The sequence below is a fragment of the Pelecanus crispus genome, chromosome 3 (genome assembly GCF_030463565.1).
Source record: "Pelecanus crispus isolate bPelCri1 chromosome 3, bPelCri1.pri, whole genome shotgun sequence".
NCBI classification, from domain to species: domain Eukaryota; kingdom Metazoa; phylum Chordata; class Aves; order Pelecaniformes; family Pelecanidae; genus Pelecanus; species Pelecanus crispus.
The window spans coordinates 63,827,813-63,838,566 of NC_134645.1; the positions used below are offsets into that span (position 1 = coordinate 63,827,813).

Consider the following 10,754-nt stretch of genomic DNA (forward strand, 5'->3'; position numbering starts at 1 on the left):
CTTATTTTATTGAATGTGGTAGCTATAGCACTTGGAGTGGAAGAGGTGCTGGAAAATTGTGTTGCTTAAGGTCTTCCATAATGCTTCAGAAGAAAACCTTAACGCATCCTTGCTGACCAGCCACTCTATTTCCTGGTGCACATTTACGGTCTGAAAGCAGCAACAAGCCATATACTTGTTATTTGCATAGAAACAGCTTTTATATTTTACTCCATTTTGCCTAAGCAGATTAAACCTCAATCCCTGGGAAGGTGATGGAGCAGCTTATCCTGGAAATCATTTCCAGACACTTTAAGGATGAGAATGTTTAGATGCACCACTCAAAGCCAGTTTCCCATGTCTGCTTTCTCAGCTAAAAAGCACTCTTGCTTTGCACTGAAATTGATCTCTCACTAGCCCAAAGTGCTCTGTAAAGCCCCTGGCGAAGCTCGTTTTACAGAAAATGCAGCAGCAGTTGCCAACAGCCCAGCATCTACAAGCTCACCCAGGCCAGTTGTTTCCACAGTTCCCAGGGACATGCAGGACTCTCTCCTATATTTTGGACGCTAGTGTGGATGCCTGTCCTGGGGACCTGCTGGAGGCACCGGCTGTCCCAAGCCTCGGTAAACTGGCTGCAACTACAATCCCAGCAATACCTGGACTCACCAGTGTCCCTAGGGAAAGAGGTGTCATCTCCCCAAGCCTGCCAAGCCCCGAGTTTCAGAGTTCAGTAGCTAAACCTTGAGAATGGCAATGGTATCAATAAATCCCTGTTGGTGGTCTGCAAGACCCTGCATGATAACTGTAAGAGTTACTACCCTGTGGACATAGTCACAGGTAATTCGTAGAGAACACCAGATGAGACCGCTGGGTACTGTCAATGTTTTTTCCTGTAGCTGGCAAAGTCAAGGAGGTAGGTAGAGTTGATGATGGCAGTGTGGACTGAACATTCCCATGCCCACTGCAGACTTCCCCACACTTGAAGGTACTTTGCCACTGATAAGCAGCAATTGAGGACAGCAAAACTCCACATAGAAGAACCCAACAAAGACTTTGAACGTGAGCCTCTGCAACAGACTGTTTTGTGCATGTTACTGTTCATCCCACGCTCCAATCACCCTTACAAGCTCATCTCCCAGGCTCAAAATATCTTGCCAGCTACAGGGAATCTGTCTTGGCCACATTCCCTGCCAGGATCTCATATTCTGCAATTATATGCACGTCACAGGGGTGGAAGATGCTGATCATCTGAGCCAGCCCCTTGCACAACAGCACCACAACCACCTTAAGCAGGGGCTGGAAGGCCTTCTCGCTGCTCTGACATGGCTCTGCATAGCCTGAGATGGGAACACCACCGACTGCATGGTCTGAAGAGCAGAAGCACCAAACATCATGGTCTGGGAAAGTAAACATTGAGGAGAAGGAAGAGCCTCCACACTGTCATCCTGACATAGTGATTATTGAAACGGATGCTGGCATCTTCCTCACTCAGACAACAGAAGCACATTGTGAGAGCACAAGACCTGCTAGAGAGGTTTGCATTATCAAGTAGCAAGTCCTCTCAAGATGCCTGTTACAGCAGAACACAGTCACTGCCTGCTTGAGATGGAGGTGCTCCAAACCAAAGAACATTTAACACCAAAATAAATATTCTCAGCAGCCTATACTGGGTACATGAGGAGCTCTGCAAACGTTTTCAGTGCAATTGATTGCTTCAATTAATATAAAGAAGTTCATACTGCAAACACTGCAACAGGATATCGTATATACACAAAAACAAATTAGGTCCTTTTATGTTATAATGTTGAAATTAAAAAAATATTTCTTACCCAAACTGTCCTGAAGATTTTTTTCCAGTAGATACACCCAAAGATTTTTTGGTTTTCTGTAGTGTTCCTGGAGAGGTCTCTGCAGATCATTATTTTAAAAAAATCTATTGGCCATAAAAAATTATAACCTATGTAAATTCAATATAAAATCCAGATGATTCTAAATGTAGGGATCAAAGATATTGATACACAGAGCAGTATGTATTATCATTCACAGGTTAGACTACAAATAACCATTAAAATAAATTTATAAAACATCTTCTAAACATAGACTGAGTATGGGTCATGATTACCAGTAGCAATGGGTGCTAGCAAACATATTATATGGTATCCTGCTTAGAGGGAACTCTTTTAGGGATGTGGTGGTGTTAATTTTAAGGCTGAATCAACAGGGGGAAAGTCATATGGAACAAACAACATACACAGCTTCATGCTTCATCTGAATGGACTTGAGAAAATTTAAAGATGATGGAATAAATCTTAACATCAAAGATTAAAGCTTATGGAGTCCTTTATGGGACAGAAGGAAGCTCACACCCAGACTGCATATTTTAGGTCTATATAGAGATGTCTGTTCTAGGACCTCTAATTGAAAAGCTAAGCAGCCCCTCCTGAGGACCCACATGAAAACCTCTGTATACACTTGGCACAACAGATCAGGATAATGACTTGGAAAGTCATTCAATATCAATAACATCCACTTGGAAAATTTTGACCTCATTTCTAACAAGTGTTGTATGGAAATTAATTTAAGATTTCATGTCAAGGCCTGGACTTGCAAAAAAAAAAAAAAAAAAAAAAAAATCACACCTTATTATTCTATCAGAAAACTGGATTCCAAAGCCTAGGATGTCCTTTAAAAATGCCACCCCCCACCTCAAATACATCAGAGTTTGTTATAAGAAAAACATAAATATGGCTAAATAAACGCCTCACCTGGCCTAGGTTTGTCTGTATTGGCACCTTCTTGTACTCTCTTCTGAAGCGATAACACGGCAGTTGTTAAGGTTGGGGGTTTTCTCTGAGTCACTGGCTGCTTGCCCTAGTAAAAAAAAGATGCACAACCCACACAACTCTAGCAAGGAGCATACAGAGCCCGGTGAAAACTCTCCAAATCACTGTTGAAGCAATGCTAGGAAGGAACAGGAAAAAGGTGCACCCCCATCCCACTTGGAAGCCATTTACCAAAATAGAGAAAAGAGTAGTAAGATTTTCAAACATCTTTAAAAAAAAAAAAAAAAGAAAATAGTACTCTCCTAAAGGAATCATTTACATTATTTTTTTTTTCCTGTAATAAAAGAGGACCTCACTTCAAGACACTGCCAATTAGCTCCGCTTTTCTGATTCCCCAAAGGGGCTTAGCCCTTTGGCCTTGTGTCTAGTGACCAGGGAGTAAATCAGCTATACATTTGCAGGGAACAGCAAACCTGCAAACAGCAGGGAGCCCTAATGAACAGGAAGAGCTTTCTCTATATAGTGCAAAAGCTGCCAGGTTTCTGCTTCCCTACAGCTGTTACCCTGGAATCCAATCACAGAAGAGTCTGAAGAAATTGTTGTCCAACTTTTTTGTACTACCATAGTCTGTCACTTTTTATATCAGACAAAGGCCTCCAGTTTTGGGGACCTCCTAGCTGATGTTCAGCATATATCTTGTCTTAAGAGTTTACAACCTGCTCTGAAGTCTTATGTTTTATATTAATATAGGTCTTTGCTCACCATAAAGCACAGTTTGGCACATCTGCCTCCAGGACAAGACGAGTGTGACTGTGTTTGCTTACCAAAGCCCGTCCGGTGGTCTTTGCAGCAAAGGCACGGCGGGCAGCTTGCTCTTCACAAAACTTGATGTGCCTCTCTGCTGCAGCCTCATTAAACCTTCGTGAGCAGTGTGGACACTGAATATAGTCTGATCACAAGAAAGGAACGACTCATGTCACAGTTTATATGCTACAGGAGAAGAATTGCCCTACTTTACTGGAGCACTCAAGATGTAGTTCACAACCTGGCTCCATCAGCAGGTGACCATGGTGAGTTCCCATGAGCTCCCAAAGTACAAACTTAGGAGAACTACAAAAACCTCCTCTAGAAAAGCACTTGGGATTCCAAAATACATGCTTATGGTATTAACCCAGCAAACAGTAATCACTTTCAGAAATAAATCCCTGGGGATTAATAAAAGCAGATTTTATTATCTTTCTCCTATTCCCATCCCCAACCTCGCAATTAACATATCTGCAGAAAAAGCAATATTTAGAAATTCCTCGAGTAGTCTAAACCAATGATTTTAAGGCTACTTTTGAAGATTGGTCATTAAGATTGTCAGTTGTTTTCACAAAATCCATTTCCTTTGGACATTGACAAAATACTGCTTAAGAAGTTGTGTCCTGCCAGCTGAGGCACCTCCAAGAGCCAGGTTTCTGGGTGTGAAGCAGCACTGCGAAGAACATACAGCAGTGCTTCCTAGAGTTGTTTTTGGCAGCATTATAGTCCTCAGTCTGCTAAAAACTCTTCAGCTACATTTATCACTGGTGCAGACCGACTCTTTTCAATGAATGATTGGTGTTTGGGGTCAAGGCAATCACATTCAGCCCTCGCACTGCCCTTGCTGTCCTCAGACCCTTCCTCCCCTCCCTGTGCCTTTTACAAAAGCAGCCAAGTGTCCTTATTCTAATATTACAGATACAGCATCTTTACAAATCTTTTCTCCCAGTAACAGCCCAGAAAAGGTGGCCCAAGCAGCCACCAATAGCCAGCCCCAGACCAGCAGCACGGGCAAAATGGTTCTGAAGACAGGAGGGGAGGACGAGGCTGGGCGGATGCCTGGCTTTGGTGGGGCTTGCAGGGGGACCTGGCACTTCAGGGGAGAACGGGGAACTTTGGGTTCTATTTGGAGGAGGAGGAGAGGGAAAAGGAATCTCTCCCTTTGCTCCCCACAATCCAAGTGCTTTCTCTCCAGTTGTGTAGTATAGGATGTACATCCTCACTAGGCCCCTCAGCAATTCATCTTTCCTAAAAAGCAGTTCTCCAACTCCTTTCTCCACAACTACAGCAGCTCTTGCACAGCTTGGTTTCCTCCAAGAGGGAGAAGGAAAGGGAGGGGTCTGCTCTTAGCGTCGGTAGAGTCAGACAAGAAATAACAGGGTCATTAAAGAATTCAGCAGTGGTAATTCCGAGAGGAGCTTGACCCCAATCAAGGAAGGAAGATGTGTCCTGCTGCTCATACTGCATCGCTGTCATCTAGAAGAGGAGAAAGGCTGGAATTATGGCAGCTGGTTTTGCTATCACTCACGAATTCCTGCTCTGGAAGTGAGCCCAGAGAGCCTCCCCCTTCCCATTCCCCCTCTCTCCCTCCGCCTTTCTAATGCAGGCGGGACTCCACTGAGACCCTTTCCGAGATTCCTCCCACATTTCATAAACCACATATCATGAGAAATACTGGCTGTATGTGCATCTTTTTGGATCCGTGATTTCTAACACGGTGAGCTCTGTGCAGAGACCACACCTGGTATTAGTAGTAAACAAGACCCATCTTTTTCTAACAGACTTCCCGTAACTGCACAGGAGAAGGGGACAGTGGAAAAGCCATCACATGGGAGGGGGGAAGCCCGTGTGCACTACAGTTGTTTCGAATGGTGAGGGGAAGTATTTCATCCTCTATTATACCGTGGTACAGCCTGTGCTAGAACACAGGCACCCCGACCCTCCTCCCAAAGGAGGAGGAGGTCCAAACATATCAGACCCCAAACTTGCTGCCTTTAAACTTAAAAGGTACAGTTAGTTTCATCTCCTGCCCCACCACCTCTGCATTGCACTCCTACTCAATTTAAGCCAAGAAACACAGCTGAAAATTAGAGAGTACGGAGGGAATTAGTGTTCATGTGGTGTTGTGCTGGGGGGTGCAAGACTGAAGCCCAGCTGTGGATAATAAGATGTCACTGCTTAACCAAAGATCAGTTCAAGATCAGTAATAAGATAAAGTAGACCACATACCTAGATTGATGCTTGGTGGGGGAGGAGGCGGAAGAGGGTGGCCCTCCTTCAGAGCTTTTGTGACTTGCTTGGCTGATCGAATAGTATTAATAAAATCCTCATGGTGCTGCCTCCAGTTAGATTTCTTCCCTGGCTGTTTCTGTAATGGAAATAATAGAAGACACAAACTATATTTCCCCCTTGCAAGAGACAGAGAAAAATCTTAGAGTGAGGTCTCTTCCGTTCTGAGGGAAAGGAAAATCGTTACAAACAAAAGAAATCTGCTTTTTGTGAAAGGCATAGGAAAGCTGATTTAGCCCTTTGCCGTCTATTGATAGCACCGGAAGATGGACAAAAGAACAATGTCCTCCAACAAAACACTCTTGTCGTGGCAGACCAAAGGGCGCTTGAGAGGGAATAGAAAAGACACCGTGACCAATGCCTTCCCTTCTCCTCCACTTGTCAGATTCTTCTTCTTGCTTTAAACCTTTGTGCACTTCTGTTTCTTTCCACAACTGATTTTAAAGGACATTTTACAACAGCAGGCTGCATGGATACCAAATCGGCAGTGATTTGGCATCTCTGGGTAAAATTATACACATGCATGTCCACGTGTATTCCCCTCCTCCCCAACAATGCATGGAAAAAACCTTGTTCCAGTAAGAGCTTAAGCCTCTTCCCCTCCAGCTCTGTAAATAAGTTGAAGTTAAACGCATTTTTAAACCCTTGAGTTCAGTAGCAGTGAATCTCCGTAGCTTCATCTGTGGAAGATTTGGGGCTACTGACAGCTCTCAGGTACAACCTGGGGCATTCATGCACCAGCCATCTTGGATCACACTCTCAGATTTAAGTGAAGAGGAAGCTGCCAGAGACTCAGTCTTTAAGATACATACATGAACATTTCCTAGAAGTGCAGAGACACTTATGTGCCCAGAGTAGTCATGACACCTACTGGTTTGGCTTCTGAACCGAGAAATATTCTCAAACACTAGCAGCACAGGGAGGCGGAGGAAAGAATTTGGCACAGGGTCAAGCACATATATGAGACCCATCCACAACATCCAGGCTTTGTCCCCTGAAGAAACAATAGTGTTACTGAATGAAAGACTTCATATGGAGGTAACACACATGCTTCAATTTTAACGATACCTTTTGCGGGGGCTGCTTCTTCACAGTGGTGATGTCTGTTCCCTGCAGTCTCTGTTTCAAAGAGCTGAAGGGCTTGCGCTTCTTGTTAAAGACTTTCTTGCGTATTGGATCATGTCTCAGCTGGGATACAAAGAAAAACAGTCATTTATGGGTTGAAGTCATGCTTTGTTAATGATGCTTCCTTACTCAGGCTTTAAAATTACTTCTATTCAGGAACAGGGAGATGAAGCAGTACTTATTTTGGGTTCAGTTTAACTCCTGAAGGAGTTCAGCAAACCTTTAAAAAGCTGTCCAAGTACAGCTGCAGTTCGACACAAATAAGAAATAGAAGCCATTTCCAGTTTGTTCTGGTCAGGGATGTGCTGGAGGCCAGCACAAATAACAACTTGCAGAGAATAACAGAGCAGGTCTGTGAACAGGAAAAGTCCCGTTGGACTCCCCCCCCCGCCCCCTTGGTTTTCTTTCTTTCTTGGTTAAGAGGGAGAACGGACTGATCCTGTCCAAGGGGCTGATATTTACATTATAAGTTCTTTGATTTTAGAGAAGTATTCCAGACTGGGGGCTCCCCTGACAAACAGCAGCACTGTCCATCCCACCAGCACCACTGAAACAGCGACAGCCCCAGGCTGAAAGGGAGCAGCTGCCTACCAGCACACGTACCCTGACAACTCAGGAGGAAAACTAGGGATAAAACCTGCAGCTGAAAGCACGGGGAAATTTTAGGTAGGTAGATATCCAGTGCCGAATTTGCGGAAGAGCCGCACCTTACAACAAAGGAGGTTTTCAGATTCAGAAGTGTCTCAGATTTTAGCACGGACCTCACTCTTCTGCAATAAGGATGGCCAGTCCCTTTTGTGAGGAACACCGTGAAAGCGAGGGCCAAGGGTGTGCTGCGGACCACACCTATTTGAGCCCACCCACAGCCGGTAAATTAAAGACTCCATTCCTATCTTCCTTTGCTTACCCCCCCTTTCCTGTCCTCAGTTATTCTTCTTGAGCTTCTTATTAATTTCTCTATGCCATCCACTCTCTTCCCGTATGAGTTAAGCAGCCGCCTGAGCAAGGCATTCCAGTTATAGCTCAGCTATATATATATATATCTATATTAACAGCTATATATATATGCCAAGAAGCACCTCATTCTACCACAACACACTTTTCTACATTCTCATTTCCCTTTGAACCTTTTTACTCATGTGCTTCAGGTCCTTATCTTCTGTTTCTAGACGTTTTTGACAGCGAACCTGAGAGAAGGATTCCTCTGCAGGACCAAGAGGGCAGCAGATACCTGTGCTTTGCTCACTGAGGGGCACACCAGTCCTCCTTCATCAGGGCATGGACAGGCATTACAAGGACTTGCATCTCACGCTAGTCATAGCGACAAGAAAATTGCTGCCTCCCCAAAAACATAGATAAACTGTCTTTTCAAATGATTTTGCTAGATCAAACCATCATGTTCTTCATGTATTGGATCTGAGATACCAAATGTGGAACTACTAACACAGGGTAGTTCCACCTGCATCTCAAGCGCTCACAGTTACTCAAGTTTTCAGGGTATTTCTCTTGTCTTTTTTTTTTTTTTTTTTTTTTTTTTTGGCTAAATAATTTTTTAGTTCTATCGTGGGGCTGATCTGATTTACCACAGAGCCACAGGATTGGTAATGCAAACTGAGGAGGGGAGAGGTGCGTGCAGAACCCCCGCCTTGCAGAAAAAACCCGGCAGTTGGGTTGTGCCAGGCAAACTGTGCAGCCACCCATTTGGTTTGTAATCCAGGGATCAGGGAGGTCAGGGGGAATCTTTTCATTCACTTCAGCAGGCTTTGGAACAGAGCCTGGTGCCTAAATTATGCTGTCAAAGGGACTACTTATCAGATGGTTTATTAGTCTATTTTTCCCAGGAAGCCTGAAATAACAAGTTCTGCCTAGAAACCTAGAACACAAAGGAAGCTTCAGGTTGGTAATTTATGTCTCACCAAGAGATAATACATGATTTTAAACGTGATATATAGTAAACATCTGGTTCTGGACAAGCAGGTAAATTAAGATAGTGCAAGATTGCAGATTAAATCACACTATTTCTATGAACATTAATTATCTAATCAAGTTCACTAATGAAAGCAGTTATTAGATCATTTGCTCCTTTAAACATGTGTTCAACCCATTTCTCTACTAACAGCCACCTCCTTCTTCCCCAGTACTCACCACCCCTTTCAGCTAAATGCATTGACATTCCCATAAAAAAAAAAAAAAAAAATTATTTTACCAGAACATCCTGTGCAAAGCATCTTCCACAAGTTGGACAAGGAACCAGATCTTGACTTTGGGCAGCTGTATAAAATTCAAACCATGCAAGAGACTCAGTTACACAGTATAGGACGGCTTGACTACCAGAGTCAGCATTTGGACTGCACCCTTGCTGAAATAGTATTTTGTTGTCAGAAAGGGACGTCTATAGTCACATGCCAGGGCTCCCTTTTGCAGAACTACTTTATTTATCTTGCCCCTATGAAGCACAAGCTCTCCTTTAACTACGATGGACAGCTTTTTGTTTTATTTATTTTACACGAGTGCCCAGGTACGTCCTTTCACAACATCACAGCTGGGCGAGATGACGGAAGAGTACTCAAAGTCACCGCTGCCTAAACCCAGGGAGGGGGGCTAGAAAGCAAGAGCAGGCGATCTGCACCCACATTTATTCCATTTCATTTGTAAGTCATCAGGAGCTAGCTCAGGGTAAACCATTGCTATTTGAGAAAGTAGCAGGTGGCACACTAAATGTGACACAATCTTCATTCTTAAGACAGAACGTTTCCATGACGTGCTAAACAGCAAAGGTGATCCTACTTTGTGGATGTCAAATTTCTGGGGATTTTGTTTTTAAATCAGTAATTTTTTTTAAAAAATAGGGTTTTAAGTTACTTGGAAAGTAGTTTCAAGCCTTTCTGACTGCAATGGTAATCACATACTCTCATTTCAGAGCAGGGGCATTACTTGTATTAAACTAAACCAGCTTTCAGGAAATCGAACAATAACAAAGAACCCTTTTCATGAGACTTGTAACCTACAGAGGGGAAGACTTCTCATCTAAGTGTTCCTTACCTGCTCTTGCTGAAACAAAAGAAACCCTTGTCTTGCTGAGCAGAAGCAGATGTGCGACTGCTTTTGTTTCTTACCTTTTCTTTCAGATTTTACCATACTCCATGGCACAGTTAAGGTTACTACAGTGTTTCATTGATTACAAGTACAGAGGAACAAAGCAATTGTCTAACCTCTTAATTCTATTGCCTCTGTTTAAATGTCTTTCCACTTTTGTTCCCAAGCAACATCTTTCTGTGTGTCTCCGCTCAGTCTGGACTATACTTTTCCTTTCAAGCATCTTCCTCTGCCTCCCCCATCTCTTATTCTTTTTTCATCCTCTCAAAGTTTTGACAGACACAGTTTTTGGGGTTTTTTTGTTTTGTTTTGTTTTGGGTTTAAGGGATTTACATACAAGCACAGTATCACTGAATCAGCAATGAGAAGTCAGGAAAAAGGACAATTTGCCACAGATTAGTTACTTCAGACATGTACAACAGCAGATGAGTTAAGGACTAGTAAAGAACACGTGCACTGTCTTTAGTAAAAGATTTTCAGTTTCAGTAAATCATGTTCCACCCAAACCACTGAACAGCATCTGTTACTCACTTGTTCCATTTAACTTCTTTCCTGGTATCTGACTCATCTCAACATAATGGTTTCTCAAAGTTCCTCTTCTGCACTGTTGTCGGGAGTCAGGAGGACGAGGTGTTCAGTCTTCGCTACTCAAAAGCTCACACTTCAAGTTACCATGCA

General features: G+C 43.3%; 1 protein-coding gene across 1 annotated transcript; it reads right to left on the reverse strand.

Moving 5' to 3' along the window:
- Positions 1-1,804: 1,804 nt before the first annotated feature.
- ZC2HC1B (zinc finger C2HC-type containing 1B) lies at positions 1,805-10,644 on the reverse strand. Its single transcript, XM_009483061.2, has 7 exons — positions 10,608-10,644; positions 9,187-9,251; positions 6,924-7,043; positions 5,796-5,934; positions 3,587-3,711; positions 2,745-2,850; positions 1,805-1,887 (listed from the first exon to the last, which is right to left on the reverse strand). The coding sequence occupies exons 1-7, from the start codon at positions 10,642-10,644 to the stop codon at positions 1,805-1,807; spliced, it is 675 nt and encodes a 224-aa protein (XP_009481336.2).
- Between the last annotated feature and the right edge of the window lie 110 nt (positions 10,645-10,754).

Bases quoted from the DNA above. Each gene is read 5' to 3' on its own strand.
- ZC2HC1B (XM_009483061.2), bottom strand. From the start codon at position 10,644: ATGAGTCAGATACCAGGAAAGAAGTTAAATGGAACAA. The intron at 3,712-5,795 runs GTATGTGGTCTA...TCTTGTGATCAG, and splicing joins CCCACCAAGCATCAATCTAG to ACTATATTCAGTGTCCACAC. The intron at 1,888-2,744 runs GTGAGGCGTTTA...AATGATCTGCAG, and splicing joins TACAGACAAACCTAGGCCAG to AGACCTCTCCAGGAACACTA.